The sequence below is a fragment of the Mesoplodon mirus genome (assembly GCF_964341445.2).
Source record: "Mesoplodon mirus genome assembly, chromosome: 3".
NCBI lineage: Eukaryota > Metazoa > Chordata > Mammalia > Artiodactyla > Ziphiidae > Mesoplodon > Mesoplodon mirus.
This window is the reverse complement of record NC_138978.1, coordinates 41,191,158-41,214,331: the sequence shown is the minus strand read 5'-3', so window position 1 is coordinate 41,214,331 and position 23,174 is coordinate 41,191,158. Positions and strand designations below refer to the sequence as shown.

The window sequence follows — 23,174 nt, the reverse complement described above, 5'->3', positions numbered from 1 at the left end:
AATCAAAGTACATTCTCTTAATCCTTATCAAAAAACCTCTGCTTGGGCTTCCCTGGTGGCGCAGTGGTTGAGAGTCCGCTTGCCGATGCAGGGGACACGGGTTCGTGCCCTGGTCCGGAAAGATCCCACATGCCGCAGAGCGGCTATGCCCATGAGCCATGGCCACTGAGCCTGCGCGTCTGGAGCCTGTGCTCCGCAACGGGAGAGGCCACAACAGTGAGAGGCCTGCGTACCGCAAAAAAAAAAAAAAGTGCTGACAGGAAAAACTGTCAACTTAGATTGCTACCCAGATAAACAAAAGCTGAGGGAGTATATTACCACTACACCGGCCCTAAAAGGAATCTTTCAGGTTGAAATGAAAAGACACAAAACAGGAACTTCAAGCCATATGAAGATATAAAGATCTCCAGTAAAGGTAACTACATGAGCAAATATAAAAGTGAGTATTATTGTGGTTTTGGTTTATAACTCCACTTTTTATTTTCTACATGATTTAAAAGCCAAATACATAAAAGTAATTATAAATCTATGTTACTGAGCACACAACATATGAAGATATAATTTGGGAGAACAACATAAAGGGGGGTGGGAGAATAGAGCAGAATAGGAGCAGAGTTTTTGTATGTTATTCAAGTTGGTACCAATTCAAACTAGACGGTTATAAATTTAGGATGTTATATGTAATCCCTGTGGCAAAGCAAAAAGAAAATATAAAAAAAGCACACACAAAAGGAAATGAAAGGGGATTAAAATGGTTCATTACACCAAAAACAAAATTTTTCTTCAACTAAACACAAATGATGGCAGTAACAGAGGAAATGAGAGACAAAAGGGTATAAAACATACATGATAAAAATATTTCAATGAGCAAAGGTATCCATACTTGAATCAAAGGAAAAAATAAAACATAAAGAAGAACCAAATGGATATTTTAGAAGTGAAATATATAATAACCAAAATAAAAAAACTGAGTGAATAAGCTTTTCAGCAGAACATAGAGGACAGAATAAAGAAACAGTGAACTGGAAGACAGAAGAACAGAAGTTATTCAACATGAACAACAAAGTGAAAACAGTAAACAGAGGCTTCAGGACCTATGGTTCTGTAATTAAAGATCTAATGTCTGTGTCATTGGAGTCCAAAAGGAAAGGACAAAGAGAGAAAGAAAGAAAAAGTACTAGAATAAATCATGGCTGAAAACCTCCCAAATGAGTGAAGAAGACATAAACCTACAGATTCAAGAAGCTGAGTGAACCCCAAGCAGAATAAACCCAAAGAAATATGCCAGGAAACATTATAATTAAAATTCTGAAAAATTACAAACAAAAGAAAAAAAAACATTTGAATGACAGATATCTCATCAGAAACTATGTAGTCCAGAATAAAGTGGCAGCACAGTATTTTTCCAGTGTTGAAAGAAAAGAACTGTCAACCCAGAAGCAATAACCAGGGAAAATGACCTTCAGAAATAAGGATAATTAAGAGACTTTATTGGCAGCAAACGTATCCTAAAAGAATGGCTGAAGAAAGTTCTCTAGGGGCTTCCCTGGTGGTGCAGTGGTTGAGAGTCCGCCTGCCGATGCAGGGGATGCAGGTTCGTGCCCCGGTCCGGGAGGATCCCATGTGCCGCGGAGCAGCTGGGCCCGTGAGCCATGGCCACTGAGCCTGCACGTCCGGAGCCTGTGCTCCGCGGCGGGAGAGGCCACAGCAGTGAGAGGCCCGCATACCGCAAAAAAAAAAAAAAAAAGAAAGAAAGTTCTCTAAACAGAAAGGAAATAATACAATAAGCAACTTTAGGAACAGAGAAAGAACACAGTAAGTAAAAATGCAGATAAATACATTAGCATTTCCTTTTGTAACATACGATTTTAAAATTTACTAAAGACATTTATGCTACAAAACATGAATCAGATTCAAATAAACTCACCAGTGAGGTGAGAGAGCTTAAGAAAAAATTAGAAATAAAAGATCAGTTAAGAAATGACGGGCCCCACCTCCCGGTTGCTCCATAAGGAGAGTGAACTCCCTGAGACTTGGGGCCATATACCTTTGCGCCCTCAGCAGGACCCAGGACAAAACTGGTACAAGGCAAGATTCAGCAAATGTTTGTTAAATGGGTGCAAAAAGTCAAATTCCAGCCTGCCTGCCTCCAAGGCCTACATGTTTGACCACCATGCCACACTGTTCCAGTGAAGACTCACTCACAGACTGATGGAAGACAGCTGAACCAAAAAAAATGATCTTATCTCATGCTTCAGTGACAAAATAAAAGCCATCAGACATGGGAGAATTGTTCCAGGGCCTTCATCTTCCCACCACTGAATCTCTAAACCTCCCAGTATCTGTGTTCATCTGTTGTCTCATTCCTTCCTGTTACAATGAAGGGCCTGAGGACCTCTCCTTCTCTCTGAGGCCCAGTGCCCTAGACCCGAGCCCCTCCTTCCCCTTCCATTATTCCCTTTCTCTTCTATGTTCCCATCTGGTCCTTCTTTATGGTCTCTGTGTCATTCCCAGCAGCAAACAAGCATAGTCTAGTATCTCCCATCTTAGAAAAATCATTCTTTGCCCCTCCTCCTACCATCACCTTAGCTCTCTGGTTTCTGTTCCCATTCACAGCCATGTTTCACACGGAAATCGCCTAAACATCTAGCTCCACTTCAGCAGTAGTGTTTTATTCCCTCTGACCTCAGGGATGGTCCTATAACAATCTACCCTCCCACCAGTACTCTATCCAATTATTCCTGTTTTTTAAATTTTATTTATTTTTCATGATAATACATTATAAATTTTATAATATACATATCTGTACAGTTTGAATAAATTATAAAACAAATACCTATGTACCTGTACCCATCACCCAGCTTCAAAAACAAATCATTTCTGAATGACAAAACCCACCATGTAGCCCCCCCCAGTCACATCTCCTTCCCCTGCTTGAGGTAACCAGTGTCATTTTTCATGCCTTGCTTTTCTGTATGGTTTTACAACATATTACTGCATCCATATATTGCAAAATTTTGCTTGTTGTTCAACTTTATATAAACATATTCTTTCATGACTTTTTTGAATCAGTATTAGGTTTCCTGAGTTTTATCCACGTTGATACATGTAGCTGGAGTTCATTCATTTATTTCATTATAGTATTCCATTGCAAAAAAAAAAAAAAAGACTGAACTTGAAGGAACACAAGAGAGAATACAAACAAGAGATAATGCCTTAAGAGGCACAGAAGATGAAATGTCTTGGGGTTTTCTGTTTGTTTTATTTTTTTATGAAGAGGAAAAAAAATGTTTGAGAGAAAATGATGTGTTGAAGAGAGGCAAAGAAGATCCAACATACAGCAAATAGAAGTCCCTGTAGAAGAAAATCAAAGCAAGGCAACAGAACAAATATCAATACTAAAATTATAATTCAATAACTTTGCTGAAATTAAAACTGTATATATGAAAACTACATCCTGGAAGAGCACACCACGTGCATGACATATAAATCCAAAATGACCAACACCAAGATATATTTTAGTATAATAACTGGACTTTAACAGAAAAATCTTTTCAGCATTAAAAAAAAAAAAACATGACCTATAAGAAAAACCTGCATCACTATCAGACTATGGCAACATTTTTAAAAAATATTTATTTATTTGCACTGGGTCTTAGTTGCAGCAACACAGGCTCCTTAGTTGTGGCAGGCATGTGGGATCTAGTTCCCTGACCAGGGATCAAACCCAGGCCCCCTGCATTGGGAGCGTGGAGTCTTAGCCGCTGTGCCACCAGGGAAGTCCCGACAACAATTCTTTATGCCAGAAGAAAAACAGGGTTACATATATAAGATACTCAAAGAAAGGCAGTATGAGCCCAGGATTTTATATCCAGGAAAACTAACCTTCAAGGTTAAGGGGACAGGCAAAATGTTATCAATATAAAATAACTCAGGGAATATTGTTCCAACAGGTCCTTCCTAAGGAATCTACTAAAGAACAAGATTCATACAATCAGGACTTCCCTGGCAGTCCAGTGGTTAAGACTCTGAGCTTCCACTGCAGGGGGCATGGGTTCGATCCCTGGTCGGGGAACTAAGATCCCACATGCCACACTGTGCAGCCAAAAATAAAATAAAATAAAATAAACACATGTTTAAAAACAAAAGATTCATACAATCAAAATAACTAGAATGACGAGGTCCTACTGCATAGCACAGGGAACTATATTCACAGGGAACTTGTAATAACCTATAATGGAAAAGAATTTGAAAAAGAATATATATATCTATATATAAATATAGATATAGATATAGATATCTGAATCACTTTGCTGTATACCAGAAACACAACACTATAAATCAACAATACTTCCATTTTAAAAAAACTAGAGATCTATCAATATGGTGATGAGCATTAAATATATGGTCTTTATAAAATTATAAATAAGTGTTCACTAAACAGGAGAGAGTATAGTATATAATGGCTATATGATCTGACAGTGTAGATATAGGTCAACCAAAAAATGAGGGGAGAAGGTGGAGACAGCATACACAAAAAATTTTTTTAACAGTTTTCATTAATCATTGGTGGTAGTACATTAGTAGTGCCACTAGAGACTGTTATACAGTTAACATATGATAAAGCAAATTAGTAATTCCTGGATATTCTAATTCTATCATCCCCTGAGTCGTTGGGAACATGATTCTTGGTATGAAAGAAAGGAGATACTAATGTAATAAATGGGAGATCAAGTTTCAAAAAAACCTCTGCAGTCCTTTGTCAATATCACTGTTGATTGCCAAGATAGTTTTTATTATATATATTTCTAACTCTACCCACTAGGATCTAGACTGCAGGTGTTCTGAAATTCCATTTCCCATTAAAAGAAAACAGGAGTTCTTAGAGAAACAGCTAATTCCAGGTCTAAGGTGGAAAATGAGCCTGGAACAGTTCAATGTAAGAGATAGCAAGAAAATTATCAAAACTATTAGGATTGGGTCAAAAAGACTAAGGAACCAGTTTGAAGAGGCTCTTCCTAGACCACAACAGGACAATGTGAGCTTCAATTAGCAGTAAAAAAAAAAAAAAAAAAAAATATATATATATATATATATATAAAATATGGGTTGAAACGCATCATATACATTTAAATGTAAGACTCCACACTGATAATAAAAAATAACTAACTGATCACCATCTGAAGATGACAGGGAACCAATTTATAGGAAAGAATCAGGCCATTCTTACATGAACTATACCACTGGGAATCAAACAGTAGATGAGAAGCATCTCCTTATAATGCTATGCCACCTAATAAATGAAAACAAAATGATAGAATTATATCACTACTTTGCAATTCCCAATTAGCGAATCTCAGCACTGAGCATCAGCAACTGCTACAATCAAAGAGCAAAAAGCAGACATAACATGCCTCCTGTTGAAAGAACACACTACCATCTAAAATCTTGCCAAAGGAATTGAACCTGAGGCTGATTAAGCCTCTGTAGCCAGCTGTAATTTGCAGGAAATACAACAGGACATAAAACATTTTGAAATGCACCATAACTATGCAATCTAGACTTTGGGAAACTCTACAAGCCAAATGCCCCAAGGTTTTTCAACTTACAGATTTTAAGGAAAAGGAAGAGATGAAAGGAAAGGATTGTAAAGAGACAGGGACTTCCCTGTTGTCCAGCAGTTAAGACTCCGCGCTCCCAGGCAGGGGGCCCGGGTTCAATCCCTGGTCAGGGAACTAGATCCCGCATGCCACAACTAAAGATCCTGTGTGCCACAACTAAGACCCAGCACAGCCAAATAATAAATAAATAAATAAATAAATATTTTTTAAAAGCATGAGATATTTCTATCCACTAGGATGGCTAGATTTTTTAAAAATGGAAAACAACAAGTGCTAGCAAGGTCACAGACAAACTGGAACCCTTGTAAATTGCTGGTGGGAATGTTAAAATGATACACCCACTGTGGAAAACAGTTTGACAATTCCTCAAAAACTTAAACATAGAATTATCATATGATCCAACAATTCCACTCCTGTATATAGAAACAAAGAATTGGGGCTTCCCTGGTGGCGCAGTGGTTGAGAGTCCGCCTGCCGATGCAGGGGACGCGGGTTCGTGCCCCGGTCTGGGAGGATCCCACATGCTGCGGAGTGGCTGGCCCATGAGCCATGGCCGCTGAGCCTGCGCGTCCGAAGCCTGTGCTCCGCGACGGGAGAGGCCACAACAGTGAGAGGCCCGCATACCGCAAAAAAAAAAAAAAAAGAAACAAAGAATTGAAAAATAGGTGTACAAACAGAAACTTGTACATAAATGTTCATAGGGGTACTACCACAATCACCAAAAGGTAGAAACAACCCAAATGCCCATCAGTTGATGACTGAATAAACCAAATGTGGTATATCCATATAATGGAATATTACTAGGCCATAAAAAGGAATGACATACTGATGATATATGCTACAATATGGATGAATCTCAAAAACATTACGTTAAGTAAAAGAAGCCAGACATAAAAGGCCATGTATTGTATGATTCCCTTTATATGAAATGTTCACAGTTCACAGAGACAGAAAACAGATTAGTGGTTGCCAGGGACTGGGGGAAGGAGGAAGTATTCTGGAACTAGATAGTGGTGATGGTTATACATTTGAATGTACTGAATGTCACTAATCGTAAATTTTATGCTAAGTGTATTGTACCACAATTTAAGAAGTCAAAGCACGTGTAGAGGTAGGGTGTCTAGGGCCACACTTCCTTCCAGGAGCCTATTAAAGTGAAAATAGCTGAGACCCAGTCGCCTTCCTCTCTGGCTTCTCTTGGCTTCCTTCTGGCTTTTTTCTCTTCCACATGGCTGGGCGGACAAACTGAGAAATGTCTACAGAAGGCTATCACTAGCAACCAAGACCTGAAAGAGTGTGGGGGTTGCCAGAGACTAGCTCTGCCACACACAGAGGAAAACAAGCTGTTCCAGACCTCCTAGGTATTCTTGCAAAAAGGCCTTTACGTGCATTCAAAACGGTTATTACCCAAAACTCTGTGGGCCTATAAGGAATGAAGGTTCTAGGTGGTCTATACCCAGAATAATAGGATTTCTACATAGTTCTAGTTGAGGACCATATTAGGGTTTGAGGGCTATGGCAAGGACTAGCTAGATATTGACCAAACATGATTCACCTTCCTCCTGGGCACAAGCTATGGCCCTATGATTGAATTCTGGCAACAGAATATGGGTGGAAGTGATTAAGCCATTTCCAGGTCTGCCCATCAACAACTCCCACAAGATTCCCCAACCTGCCTCAGGTGACCTTGGAAGCCATGTGTAGAAAATGGTAGAGCCTCCATTAGTCTAGGTTCTTTTGAATGTATTTTTTACAGCAACTAATGTTCTTAAATATAAAAGACTACTGGGGTTTCCCTGGTGATCCAGTGGGTAAGCCTCTGCGCTCCCAATGCAGGGGGCCCGGGTTCGACCCCTGGTTGGGGAACTAGATCCCAAACGCGTGCTGCAACTAAGAGTTCGCATGCCGCAACTAAGAAGTCCGCATGCCACAACTGAGAAGTGCGCATGCCGCAACTAAAAAAAAAAAAGATCCTGCATGCTGCAACGAAGATCCCGCGCGCTGCAACCAAGACCCGGGATAGCCTAAACAAATAAATAAATATTAAAAAAAAAAAAATATATATATATATATATATATACACATATATATAAGACTACTAGCATGAGAGCTAATAGTAAAATGTCCCATTCTCTTACTGGTCAAAGGCAGGACTCAGATTTCCTGGGGTCACCTAAAAAAAAAATCATCTTGGTAACACCCTTTTGAAACAACTTAAGGACTTTTTAAAAATTAATACCAACTTTTTTTTTTTTTGGCTGCACCACGCACCTTGCAGGATCTTAGTTCCCCAACCAGGGATTGAAACTGGGCCCGTGGCAGTGAAAGCACAGAGTCCTGACCACTGCAATGTCAGGGAATTCCCAATGCCAACTATTTTTAAACTCTTTTGTCTTTAAAACATTCTTGAAGATCTCAAATAGTCATGAAAATTAGATGGCCAGACAGTACTATATTACCTCTGCTTTGCTGAAATACAGGCAGAGAAACTATGTGGCTTGTTAACCTCCCAACACATTAAAGGTTAAAGGATTTGTGCATCTGCTACCCAGGTTCACTCTTAGAAAATATTCTGTTACATTAAATTTGGTACAACTAAAACGATATTACAGAATTTTAAAATATTAACCTCCCAACACATTAAAGGTTAAAGGATTTGTGCATCTGCTACCCAGGTTCACCCTTAGAAAATATTTTGTTACATTAAAGTTGGTACAACTAAAACGATATTACAGAATTTTAAAATGCGGTTTCCTTGGCCTGAATTTGCTCTTAATTATGTTCTAAAATCTAGGGAGACTATAATATCTTCTAAGCCAGTTACTTAAGAAAGAAATCCATAAAAGTTTCCCTAAAGGGAAAAATGCACAAGTTAAAGCCATCTTTTCAAGCTGAACAAAGTAAAAGAAGAGTTCAATAACACCAACAAATCAAAGGTCAAGACATACCTTTTTCTATTATATTTCTTTATAAAACCAGATGAGAACACAGAAAAATATGAACTCTATATTCACACATTCTATGCACTTACCCTAAAAATATAATAATTAACCATTATTGAGTGCTCACTGGTATCAGGCTTTGTAATAAGTGTTTTACATGGATTAATTTATTAAATTCTAACAATAACCCTATGAAATTGGTAATGATAGTATGTCCATTACATATATATGGGATAAGTAAGGCTTAAAGAACTTAAGTAACTTGCATCAGGTAATAGAGTTGGAATCTGAGGTCAGAGAATGACTTAATCACTATACATTCACTCAAGAAGTAATTATTTAGTACCTCCTATATACAATTCTAGAAGCTGGGATACAGCAGTAAGGAAAAAACAACCCAAATTCCTACCCTCATGAACCATATATCCTAATGTCTAAGAATGACAATAAATAACAAATATGTGACAGTAACAGGTGAATAAAGGACATGAAAAAAAAGAGAGGAAGAGAATGACTAAGAGTGCTACTTTAAAAAGGCTGGTCAGGCTTCCCTGGGGGCGCAGTGGTTAAGAATCCGCCTGCCAATGCAGGAGACACGGGTTAGAGTCCTGGTCCGGGAAGATCCCACATGCCGCGGAGCAACTAAGTCTGTGCGCCACAACTACCGAGCCCGCTCGCCTAGAGCCCGTGCTCTGCAACAAGAGAAGCCACTGCAATGAGAAGCCCACACACCGCCACAAAGAGTAGCCCCCGTTCACTGCAACTAGAGAAAGCCTGCATGCAGCAATGAAGACCCAACACAGCCAAAAATAAATAAAATAAACAAATTTACTTTAAAAAAAAATAATAAAAAGGCTGGTCAAGGAAGGCCTCTATCTGAACAGAGACCTAAATGAAACGAGGAAGCCAGTCATATAAATATATCCAGAAAAAGAACACCTCAGGTAGAGAAAACTACCAAGTATAGAAGTCCTCAAATAATAATTTTTAAAATGTCCTCAGGCAGGAGCATGCTTAATATATTTGGAGACCATCAAGGCAGCCAGTGTGAACAGAGCTCAGTAACAAGAGGAGGAGTAGAAGGAAAGGAGGTTAGAGAAGGCCAAGAGGCAGATCATGTAGACTCTTAAGTACAAAGCAAGCACCTTCCATTTTGATCAACTGTGATTGAAAGCCACTTTTGAGTAGGGGATGGCAACAAACTTTGATTTTAGCTTTTACAGGATGATACCGATCTTGCTGTGTGCAAATTATCAGGGGGGTGGAGGGGAGAGGAGGTAAAAGAATAGAATCAGGAAGACAGGTTTGGAGACTTTTGTAGTAATCCAGATGAAAGATGATAGAGGCTAAGATTAGGGTAGTGATGGAGCTAGTGGGGAAAAGTCCCATGCCATTTGAATGTAGCACCAACCAGAACTGATGGGCTGAATGTGGAATATGAGGTTAAGAAATGAATCAAAAACAACTTCCATGTTTTGCTCTAAGTAAATGAGTGAATGATAGTGCCATTTATTGACATGGGAAAGACTGGGGAAGAAGTGGAATGGGAAGTGAAAAACGGGGTTCAGCTTTGGACCCATTAAGTTTGAAAGGTCTATTAGCTACCCAAATAGAAATGTTACATACACAACTGAAAATAGGAGAGTTCGAAAGAAAGGTCAAGACTAGAGAAATAAATGTGGGAATTAGCAGCACAGAGATGGAATGTTAAGTAATACAATCTGATGAGATTACATCAGGAGAGAGAATAGACTGCAAAAGCAGATTAAATACTGAACCCTCTCAAGCACCACTGAGATTGGAAGAAAACCAAGACAGCATGGTCCCAGAAGCCAAATGATGGAATGATAAACCATGTCAAAAGCAACAGGTTGAGTGAGATGAAGACTGAAAACTGGCCACTGGGTTTGACCAATGATGACCTTGACATAAGTGTTTCAGTGGAATGACAGGGGACTAAAGCCTGACTTGACTGGAATGGGTTCAAGAGGAGAGGAAATGAAAGAAGATATAGACAACTCTTTCAAGTAGTTTTGTTATAAAGAGGAGCACTCTCCTACTCACAATTATTTCGTATCCCTTGCTCTTTTGCCTGAATAACTGCAGGAGCCTCTTAACTGGTTCCACATACCCATTCAGTCAATGCTCGCTAAAGTAGCCAAATAAGTGGGATTAAAATGAATGTTAGATCACGTGATTCTTATGCTCAAAACTCTCCAATGGCTTCTCATCTCGTTCAACATGAAAGTCAAAATCCTCACAGCTGCCTGTAAGACCCTTACCAATCTGAAACTCTCCACAATTCAGCCCTCCTCTCCCCACCTTTCCCCTCTGAGCTCACCTACTACTCTTCCTCTTACTCACTCTACTCCAGCCACACTTGGCTTCCTTGGTGTTCCTCAAACACAAATTTTAGAGCTGGAGGTATGCTTCTACCCCAAGGTGCTTCCTATTCCCTCTACCAAGTATACTCTTCCCCCACATAATCTAAATGCCTCAATCTCTTACATTCTTCACGTCTTTACTCAAACATCTCATTCCAAAGAGATGCCTTTCCTGATAATGCTATTTAAGCCATAAAATCCCCCATCACTCTATATCCCCCTTCCCTGCTTTATTGTCTTCGTAGTATTTATCACTGTAGAGCAAACTACATATTTTACTTATTTCTTTTATTATCTGATTCCCTCTACTAGAATAGAAACTGTGAAAGCAGGGTTTGTCATCCACCTTTTTCACTTCTATAATCCCAACAGTAACCAAAAAATTTTTAAAAAACAACAAAAAAAAACTTGTTGAATCCAAGGATGAATGAATGAGGGAGAATGCAGGGTTAATGAAGTTTTTTCAAGATTGAAAATATTGTAGCATGCTTGTATGTTGATGAGAATCATCAACAGAAAAAAAATATTAATGATTCAGGAGTAGGAAAGAATAATTCCAAGAATAAAACTCTTATTTAGATGTAGGGGTTGGCCTTAGATGGGAATAGGAACAGATTATCCATAGCAATAAGAGACAGGGACGAGAATGCGGGTACAGGGCTTCCCTGGTGGCTCAGTGGTTGAGAGTCCACCTGCCGATGCTGGGGACACGGGTTTGTGCCCCAGTTTGGGAAGATCCCACATGCCGCGGAGCGGCTGGGCCCGTGAGCCATGGCCGCGGAGCCTGTGCATCCGGAGCCTGTGCTCCACAGCAGGAGAGGCCACAACAGTGAGAGGCCCGCGTACCAAAAAAAAAAAAAAAAAAAGGAATGCGGGTACAGATATAGGTAGGTTGAGTGACTTGTAATGGGAGTTGCAGGATTATCTTTGTTTTCTCTTCAGTGAAACAGGAAGCAAGGACATCAACTGAGAGTAAAGAGGACAAATAGAATGCTAGAAGTTTGAGGAGAACAATTAAACTATCATTTAAGAGTGAATGGAGGGAACTCCCTGGTGGTCCAGTGGTTAGGACTCCGTGCTCTCACTGCTGACTGCCTGGGTTCAATCCCTCTTCGGGGAACTAAGATCCCACAAGCTGTGTGGCACTGCCAAAAAAAAAAAAAAAGTGAACGGACTAGGGAATGTCATAGGATTGACTGTCATTGCTGAAAGACTCCTTAGGTTCATGATCACAAATTTAGATGTCAGCATTGTTGTGTTTTTCTCCAGCCAAATTCAGCTGCCTAGACACAAGTGCAGAATAGGCAGAGTTGGTTTAATCATGGTTGGAATTTTCTCAAGCAGATATGATAGAAGGTACTGAAGGTACATGCATAGGAGTAATTATGATAGCCCATGAAATGTTAAGTTGGACAAGGAGGAAAGTAGAGGCATGAGGTGACTGACAATGAAAAGGTAGTCTGGACTTCCCTGCTGGTTCAGTGGTTAAGAATCCGCCTGCCAATGCAGGGGACATGGGTTCGAGCCCTGGTCTGGGAGGATCCCATGTGCCACGGAGCAACTAAGCCCATGCGCCACAACTACTGAGCCTACGCACTAGAGCCCACAAGTCACAACGACTGAGCCCCCATGCCACAACTACTGAAGCCCACCTAGAACCCATACTCTGCAACAACAGAAGCCACCGCAAAGAGAAACCCGTGCACCGCAATGAAGAGTAGCCCCTGCTCGCTGCAACTAGAAAAAGCCCGCATGCAGCAATGAAGACCCAATGCAGCCATAAATAAATAAATAAATAAATAAATAAATTTATTTAAAAAAAAAAAAATCAACAGACCAGAGATTCCAAAGAGTTTGAACAATTTTTGGAGAGGAAATCCTAAAATGAATGTGAGCTAGAGAAACAGAAGATGATGTGAAGGTCAGAGTCTGGCAAGCTCAAAACTAAGATTTTAGAGGTGCAACAATTATCGGTAAAGATGAAAAGTACCTAATGCATATGGAAGTAAGAGGCTCAGGTTGATGTCAATTTTCCCCATCAATTATTTACTGTACTTCCACTGTACACATGGCTGTAGTGCAGAGAAAAGAGGTTGAGAGTTAACAATGAGGTACAACAAAAAGGTGGTCAACTATGTCTGACTAACAATGCATTTTGTGTAAGTCCTTACTGCCAATAACGTCTAGTCTCTGCTCTCCCTTGAGGACTTTTTCATCTTCCCCCAGGGCTAGCCCTTGACCCAACAACCTGGTTTTCAAAACTCTTTGGAACCCCAAGTATGTATATAATGAAGAAAAACAACCAACAACTGCTGATAAAAAGTAATGATTACCAAGGTACCACAGGGATTTTATCAAGAAAGTACAAAGCTAGGTGGCAAATTTAGCAGAGAATCATAAGCAGCTAAGACCAGCAATAAAGGAGGCATAATGATTGCAATATTAAGCTGCCTCTCACAGTCCTGATCATAGGTCACCATGAATAACTGGGGTGGAAAAAGCTTTTAGGTTGATCTTAGGCTAAGGGCATCCAGTAAAACAAAGATGGGAAAAATCTGGAGGCAGATGTGTCCTACCCTCATCAGGAAACACTGTCCAACCTGCTTCAACCATCCCAGGCTCTCTGCTCCCAGTACCTCTGATGAAATCAAATCTTCCAAAGGTAACAGGTTTTCAGGTGCTGGCCCTTATTCATATTACTTCTGGACAAGAGGGGAGGGAGGGCTAATAAACATTCTGTATTGAGGGACTTCCCTGGTGGTCCAGTGAGTAAGACTCCACGGTCCCAATGAAGGAAGCCCGGGTTCGATCCCTGGTCGGAGAATCAGATTCCACATGCACACCACAATAAGTGTCCGCATGCCACAACTAAGAAGCCCACGTGCAGCAACTAAGAGCCCACATGCTGCAACTAAATATCCCGCGTGCCCCAAATAAGACCCAGGGCAGCCTAACTAACTAACTAACTAAATAAATAAATAAATAGACATTCTGTATTGAAAACTCAGAAAAATTCTCAAATGCCCATGCCTCAATCACCACGTCCTACATTGTATCCTCCACACAGCTGCCAGAGTAATCCAGCTAAAAAACAAGAAAGACCACCCTGCTTCCTTACTTACTATCTTTTTACGTAATACTATAGACCGTCTGCAATCCAGGCTCCTTTAGTCTCTTAACTCAACATCTATGGCTTCAAGTTCAACTTCCAACAATACTAAATTGATTACAGTTCCCTACACAATATATGCAGCTTCCCCTCTGTATGTTTTCTGCCCCCATGCTTTTGCCCGTATACTAACATTATAGTGCAGAATAAAGAGAAGATACTGATTTCCCTGAAAATAATTTTGAAAATTCCTTAATGGTGCCAAGAGAATTCAAAATTCAAAATATTTGAATCTTTTTCTATTCATTCAGTCCACAAATAATTCATTCAGTCAACAAATAACTACTTAACACCTATTGTGACAAAGCCCTTGACTATGCATTATGATAGACAAAATGATGATATAGTTCCTACCCTCAATAATTTACAACTTAAAAGCAGATATGAAATAATACAAAATGAATACAGAAGGATAGAAGTGCTATTTACTACAGCCCAATCATGGAAAAACAACTTCACAGAACAGTTTCTGTGGTATGAGTTAGGCCTGGAAGCTTGAGTAGAATTTTAATGGGCAAAGACAGAGAAGAAAGAGCTTTTCAGATGGATGATTAATTAAAATAAATATATGGGGACTTCCCTGGTGGCACAGTGGTTAAGAATCCACCTGCCAATGCAGGGGACACAGGTTCGAGCCCTGGTCCGGGAAGATCCCACATGCCATGGAGCAACTAAGCCCATGCACCACAACTACTCAGCCTGAGTTCTAGAGCCCGCAAAAGCCACAACTACTGAGCCTGTGTGCCACAACCACTGAAGCCCATGCGCCTAGAGCTCGTGTTCTACAACAAGAGAAGTCACCACAACGAGAAGCACGCGCACTGCAACGAAGAGTAGCCTCCACTTGCTGCAACTAGAGAAAGCCCACACGCAGCAACGAAGACCCAACACAGCCAAAAGTAAATAAATTAAATTAATTCATTTAAAATATATATATATACATATGAAAATGCCTAAGCAGTAAACAAATATTTACTGAATGCCCATTACGTACCAGTTAAAACACTAAAGGCTGGTATAATGATGAATAAGACAGCCTCTGAGGAGTTTTTTCTCTGATGAGAGACTGACAGCCAATCAGAATATTGTTGAGGAAATACATGTTTCAAGTGCCAGCACGCATATCTATGTTTCTAATAAATATTCAGACTAATAACTATGTTTCAAATACCATACTAGGCCCTAGGTAAATGAAAGAGTCTGGGCCTCAAAGAACTTACTTATGAGAGAGACAAACTATTTCAATAATGTACGCTACAATGGAGACAAAGCAAAGTCTTGGGAACCAAGAGAAGGGGCCTCTAACTCTGACTCTAATAAAAAGTGATAAGTGGGCTTCCCTGGTGGCGTAGTGGTTGAGAGTCCGCCTGCCGATGCAGGGGACACGGGTTCGTGCCCCGGTCCGGGAGGATCCCACATGCCGCGGAGCGGCTGGGCCAGTGAGCTATGGCTGCTGAGCCTCCGCGTCCGGAGCCTGTGCTCCGCAACGGGAGAGGCCACAACAGTGAGAGGCCCGCGTACCGCAAAAAAAAAAAAAAAAAAAAGTGATAAGTATCAAGTAAACCTTGAATGCCAAGTTCTTCAAACTTTATTTTATGGTATCAAGAAGCTAATGAAAGTTTCTGAAGATAAAGCAATAAAATGATCATTTAACAAATACTTATCTATCACTGGAACTCAGGTAGGCAAGGAGTTCCAATCTTTTTTTAACTAGAATGCAGAATAAATCAGAGGTTAAAAGACTAAAAACAGAGTAAATGCAGTTAAAATATTACAACAACCAAGACAAAAGTTTATAAATGCTGAATTAAGGTGATGACAGTGAGAACAAAGATTTGAAAGATGTTATGAAGACAGAATCAGCAGAATCTGGATAAGGGGGTCAAGGGAGAGGGAAAAGTCAAAGACCATGGATATAATTTCAAGTTTGATGACAAGAAAAAGGAAAGACACAGGGAGACCACATTTCAAAGGAGAAATAATGGATTCTATTTCAATGATACAGTAAGCCACTGAGCTAGAGATCCAAGTTCTGCATCCTGTTCAGAAATTATTCCTAAATACCAGCATGGTATAACATGTAACAAGCATTATTCCATATCATGAGAAATGGAGAACAAAGTCATTTGTGAAAGGTAGCTGTTTGGTGATCAGCTAGGTTCTTATTCCCTGAATGGAATAATCCACCCAGCCTCATAACACACGAAACTGAAATTTTTAACTTTTCAACATCAAATAATTTCTAGTTATGGACTTTCAAGGACACTATCAGTTTATGAAAATCACAAATGTTAAGATCACAAATGCTGAGGGTCTAATGTGGAAATATTAAGCCCAGAAATGGAAATGTAGAGCTAAGGAAAGAGGTCAGGCCTAGAGACTCAGATCACTCTACAAGGAGGTTCTGTGACACAATGCTATGAACAAAGAGAACTACAGACCCTATTATACATCCTAAGCACTTGCCACAAATAGGGTAAGCCTGCTAAAAAACAAAGTAAAATTAAGAAAAAAGCTGGGAATTCCCTGGCAGTCCGGTGGTTAGGACTTGGTACTTTCACTGTGGGGGTCCAGGTTCAATCCCTAGTGGGGGAACCAAGATCCCCCAAGCCGCACAGTGTGGCCAAAAGAAAAAGAAAAAAGCTAAGGACAGAGGACATATCCTCAAGGAACATATTGGGGACAGAGATAGAAAACAGTAAAAGACACCCAAGAAGCAGTCAGAGTAACAGGAGTAGAATGGACATTATGACAAAAGAGAAGAAAATATCAAGAAGGAACACATGCAAAAATTAATCAAAAGAAAGCTGAGGTAGTCGTACTAATATCAGATAAAAGACACTTTAAAAATGCATAATTGGAGTATAAAAGCTCACTATAAAATAACCGACGTTTATTTCACCAGAAACATTTAACAACTGTATTGTACACTTGAATGCACCTAATAAAGAGAAAAACGAAAAAACAAAAAAAAGAAGGAACACATGGTCAAGAGTGACAAATAGTTCACAGAGGTCAGAGAGGATGAGGAATGGGGGAAGGCTATCATAGTTAATCATTTAAAGGCCCCTGGGACTGCTGCATCTCTCTGTGTAATTCACAATGAAAAATTTTCACAAATAGCCACACTTGTTTCTTTTTTTTTTTAATTTTTGGCTGCGTTGGGTCTTCATGGCTGTGTGGGCTTTCTCTAGTTGCGGCAAGTGGGGTCTACTCTTCCTTGCAGTGTGCAGGCTTCTCATTGCAGTGGCTTCTCTTGTTGCGGAGCAGGGGCTCTAGGCACACGGGATTCAGTAGTTGTGGCGCACGGGCTTAGTTGCTCCGCAGTATGTGGGATCTTCCCGGACCAGGTCTCAAACCTGTGTCCCCTGCATTGGCAGGCGATTCTTAACCACTGCACCACCAGGGAAGCCCCAACACACATTATTTTTTAATTTAAAAAAAAGGAAAAGTTTTAGTATCCATCATGGTATAATCACACAATGGAAAATTACACAGCAATGAAAAAGAACAAGCTTTTTCTAAAAGCAACAACATAGATGAATCTCACAGACATAATCTGAATGAAAGAATCTAGTCACAAAAGAGTACAAACTGTACGATTCCATTTACATGAAGTTCAGAAGAGGCAAAACTAATCCATGGTGATAGAGTTTGGGAGAGTGGTTACCTCTGGAGAAGGGTAATACCTGGGAGAAAGCACAAAGGAACATTCTAGGGTACTGGAAATGTTCTACATCCTGATCTGAGGAGTGGTCACATAGGTGTATTCATTCTGTAAAAATTCATGGGCTGAATGAAACTTTGATGTGCACACTGTAGATAAGTCACATCTCAGTTAAAAAGTAAATAAACAAACACACAAAGTTACTGGTGACGTTGAAGACAACGCTTTGGGGGAATTTATTTGTAGAAGCCAAATCATAATATGAGGAATGTATACAAGGTGAAGAAGCTGAGACAGTGCATATAAACTCATTGTTCAAGAAGGTTGCTGGTAAAGCAAAAATGAGATTACAAAGTAGCTTAAGTAGGTTACAAAACTCAGGGAAATCATGTTGTTTTGTTTTTATTTGAGGTATAAGACAAAGAGAAAATAACATACATAACAAGGGCCTACAGCAGATGAGACGGAATGAAATCAAGAACATAGAGGGATTAGCCTTGGAAAAGAGGATGAATACTTCCTTCTTTGAGATTTAAAAGATGAGAGAACACAGAAATCCAGAGATAGAGAAGAGGGAGAAATCAAGTTACCTTGAACTCTTTAGTGAAGCATGTGATGAGGTCAATTAGACCAGGTAAATTGAGTCAGGAAAGGATCTGGGCTTTAAGTACATTTTTAAATGTTTCAAATAGGAACTGCAGAGAATATAAGACACAAGGATGAAGAGGGAAATTACAGTAAGAGGACAATGTTCAGTGGCCTGAAAGCAAGGGCAGAAATGGCACGGTCTACTCAGGACTGGGTGGAGAATACAAGATAAAAAAACAAAAAGAGAGGGGCTTCCCTGGTGGCGCAGTGGCTGAGAATCTGCCTGCTTATGCAGGGAACACGGGTTCGAGACCTGGTCCGGGAAAATCCCACATGCCGCGGAGCAGCTATGCCCGTGCGCCACAACTACTGAAGCCCCCACGCCTAGAGCCCGTGCTCCTCAACAAGAGGAGCCATTGCAATGAGAAGCCCGCGCACCACAACGAAGAGAAGCCCCCCTCGCAGCAACTAGAGAAAGCCCACGCACAGCAACGAAGACCCAACGCAGCCAAAAATAAGTAAACTAAATAAATTTTTTTTAAAAAGAGGGAAAAGTCCAAGGGCTAACATGTGCATCACTGAAACTATATAATAATGATGTCTAAGGAAAATACTTATTTAACATACAGGAAAGAGGCAGAAGACCTAACAGAACTCTTCAAAGATCCAAAGATGAAGTCACTAGGGTCTAGAGTAGAGTGTGCGAAAGGGAAGCTGTCACTAGAGTTCATTACTACAGAACATTTTTCTGTAAATCCCACAAGATCAAGAACCACATACTCTCCTTTCACTGAACTTCCTACAGCTACTAGTGACAACTTCTCCTCCCTGATAAAACTGACCTTTATCCCCTAGTTCTAAATACACCTACACTTGATTAATAAATTATATAAACATATCCTGTCCATTCAGAAACTCCATGAACTTTTTACACTTCTATCTGTGTTCTTCCACTAAGGTGTTTTCAGTGGTACAATCTTAGAACGCAGAGACTATATCCACGAATTCTCTGTTCACAGTATTGGGTTTGGGATTACACACATGCATCCCCAAAGCACATGTTTAAAAAGCGCTTTCTCGTGAAATGAATCGTTACTGGAGAGAAACTTTAACAATGATTCGGAACATATTCCTACAAGACTATAACGATAGCCAAATCAGAGAATGCTTAGGAATGACACCCGTTTTCACAACTGTCAACATAACCTCTAGAAAGTAGGATAACATTTACTATATTATTGGCTGTCCCTACCTTACACTATTTGTCCCTCTGGATAATTCCTCCATACCTCTTTAGTAAGCCTATTCTTTGCACTTCATTTACTCCCAGCCCACATTCTAGCGTCCCTTCTTCCCATCCAGAACCCCTAACCTCAAACGCCCCACAGGACCATTTTTCATCCCTACTCCCTCATTTCCTATTCAACCCCAGACCATCACTTCCATCCACTTCTCCACTCCCCATTTTTCTGCTTCTCCAGACCTCCCATTCCTTCTGCCGAACTATTCAGTCCCCACCCCTTCAACGCCCCAGCCCAAGTCTTCCCGCCTGAGATCGCCCTCCCCCATCGCTCCCTTTCAGGCTCCCCCTCCCCATCCTTTCCCTCAGAGACCCCGGCCAGCGCTACCTGCTCCCGGACTTCGGGCCCTGCGGGCCCCGCCCGCTCCTCCAGTAGCTGCCTCCCGGGCGGCGCTCGCCGGCGCGAGGGCAAGGGCTGGGGCAGCTCCGCTGCCCGCTGAGCCCCATCCTCCCGGCGGGCGGCCGGCGGCGGCGGCGGCAGCTGCGGTCGGTCGCGGCAGCGGCTCCGCTTCATATCTGCGGCTGGGCCCTGGGCGTCAGCGCAGCGACTGTCCCGGCCCCGCACGGCCCCGGGCCGCGGCGCTACCGCGCCAACCACCGCCCGCGGCCACCATGGCCCGGCGGGCGCCCGAAGCCACCGACCCCAGCCAGCAGCTCCTCTGCGCTTTCTGGGGCCTCAAGAGCCGCGGCCTCCTCGGCGCTCCTTACGGAGGCGGCAGCATCGCCGCAGCGTCGTCTTCTCCCACCCGGTACGCGTTCGGCCGGCCACCGGCCGCCGCCGCCTCCGCCTCCGCCTCCGCCTCCACCGCCGCAGCCGGCTGCACAGGCAGCCGCCAACCACTTGCCTGTAGCCCGGCCCCGCCCCTCCCTTCCCCTCGCGCGCGCGCACCGGGAGCCCGCCCGCCACCTCTGGCCGCGCGCCGCCTCCCGCGCACGCGCCAGCGAACGGTCGCGAGAGACCCGCCCTTGGCCCCACAGCGTGGTGGGGGTGGGAGGGGGCGGAGAGCGGAAGGGGGCGGGGCCCCAACGCACCCGCTGCGGCCGTGGAAGCTCCTTGATTCGTTCATTCATTCATCCATTCATGAAATTGTGTGTCTGGCCAAGCTAAGTGGTGGGGATCCAAAAATGAATTACAACTGATCAGCGTCCTCAAGGAAGTAGGTGGAGAGGGACCAGGAGCAGCAAGGAGACAAAATAGACGACCAGTAAACAGAACACTAATGCCTGCCTTTTTGTTGAGCACCTTCCAGCCAACCGTCAACTGATTTTCACATCACACTTTGAAGGCAGGTCTGTTCATTCTCCTGTTACAGATAAGACCGACGGGAAGTAATATGCACCAGGTCACTGAGCAAACTAGACAGGACTCAAATTCTGGCTTTTCTGCCCCTTTCCACTGTTTCCTGTTGCTCCCAGCAAGTAAGACAGGGTGTGGAAAGTCCTATAAAAGAGGAAGAAGTGATGGATTCCTTCAAGTGGAAGGCGAAGACAAAAAGGCATCCCCATGATTCCCCACTGACAATGAAGTCATCATGTTATAGCCCAGTCCAGTCTGGCCACAGCAGTGGGCAGCTCAGCCTGCCTCTTTCAGTGACTCATCTGCTCAGCAACGTGGCTGTAGCTCAGCCCTGTCTGGCCTCCTCCTTCTGGCTTTAGCTGGTCTGCCAAAGCACCATATTTTTCCTCTTTTGTCTTGACTGGAGTTCTTTCACAGAAGCCTTTACTGAAGGGTTCACCCATTTTTGCTTGGCCTCTGCCCTAAACCCTTTCTGAGAGGTAATAATCGCTAACATTACAGCATAACTACTGGATACCAGACACTGTGCATTCAATTCACACATATGCAAACAAGAGGTAAGTTGTATTATTTCCAGCTTACAGTTGAGGTTCAAGTTACATAACATGCTCAATATGACACAGCTAGTAAGTGCAGAGCCAGGATTCAAACCAAGGTCTGTCAGATACCAGAGCCTACACACACAACCAGTATACTCTACAGCCAATCATCAGTCTGCTCCTGTATTCCCTGTTTCAGTTCCTCACCACCATCCATCCAGTTGCCTCAACCAGAAACCTGGAAGTCATCCTAGACTCCTTCCTTCCCCTCCTGCCCCCACACCCAATTAATGAACAAGTCCTGCTGCTTCTATAACCTTACCATCTCTCCAATCTGTCTCCTTTTTCCATCCCACTGGTACTACCTCAGCTCAAGTCTTATCTTCTCTCACCTACTTGACTGGGAAATCTTTCTAAATCATTCACCTACAACCAGTCCCTTTCTCTTCAAACCCATCCTCCAAAAAGCCTTTATAAGAACCTTCATATAACATGTGACTCCCTTGCTTAAAACAGTTAAATAGATTTCCATGACCCTCAGGATGAGGTTTACTAAATTTACTATGATTGGCAAGGCCATCTGAAATCTGGTCTCTGTCTACCTCACCTTCTCCTATTAATCCCTGCTATGCCAATTATTTATAGTTATGCCAGCTGTTTATAGTTCCCTGCATGTACAGGGTCTGACACATTCTTGGTTACAAACAACAGAAACAAACTGATTATCCTAAGCCTAAGGGGGAATTATTAGAAGGCTATACAGAGGGGCTCACAGAACAGAACAGAGATTGGAAAATCAGGCTTATGAAACTGGCAGGAAACAAGGAGTCTCTCCAGAGCACACATTAGGGACCATTTCAGGACAGTGCTGTCACCACCACTCCCACACCACCACCAGACAATGTGCTATGCTGCTGCCACATACTTGTGCAAAGGGATTCTAACCTTCTCTCCTCTCTAATTGCCTCACCATTCCAGATTCACAGTCTCTGGCAAGAGAATCCACTGACTCAGCCTTGGCAACTTAGGGACCAGAACTCCATTTCAACCTCTTGCCTTCCACTACAGGGACTAAGAAAGTCAGTGTGGCAAATAGACTCTAAGGTTGCCCTCATGATCCACCTCCTCTCCAGTGTTTATGCCTTTGTGTGATCTCCTCCTCTTTAGGTGAGTGGGACCTGTGACTTGCTTCTAAACAGCAAAAATGATGTGGTATCACTTCCATGATTGCATTACATTATATGACTCTGTCTTGCTAACAGACCCACTCTCATTCTCATTCTCCTAATGGCCTTGAAGAACCAAGCTACCATGTTCTGAACCGCCTGTAGAGAGGGTCATGTGGCAGGAAATTTCAGGCAACCTCTAGAAGCTATGGGCAGCCCCTGGCCCAAGAGCCAGCCAAAAAACAAACACAAAAAACTCAGTCCTACAACCACAAGAAAAAAATTTTTTTCTTGTAGTATAGTTGCTTTACAATGTTGTGTTAGTTTCTGCTGTACAATGAAGTGAATCAGCTATATGTATACATATTTCCCCTCCCTCTTGGACCTCCCTCCCACCCCCCCATCCCACCCATCTAGGTCATCACAGAGCACCAAGCTGAGCTCCCTGTGCTATACAGCAGGTTCCCACTAGCTATCTATTTTACGCATGGTAGTGTATAT

At 42.0% G+C, this 23,174-nt stretch overlaps 1 protein-coding gene across 6 annotated transcripts in view; it reads right to left on the bottom strand.

Moving 5' to 3' along the window:
• The window catches only part of MAST2 (microtubule associated serine/threonine kinase 2), a gene marked incomplete at its 5' end in the record, with an annotated part of 199,710 nt that extends 179,525 nt beyond the window's left edge, over positions 1 to 20,185 (bottom strand). For all 6 annotated transcript variants that reach the window (XM_082614571.1, XM_082614566.1, XM_082614569.1 and 3 more), the window contains one exon: positions 20,000 to 20,185. In XM_082614571.1, coding sequence (XP_082470697.1) covers positions 20,000 to 20,185 — 186 coding nt within the window. The remainder of the gene's footprint in view (positions 1 to 19,999) is intronic.
• Between the last annotated feature and the right edge of the window lie 2,989 nt (positions 20,186 to 23,174).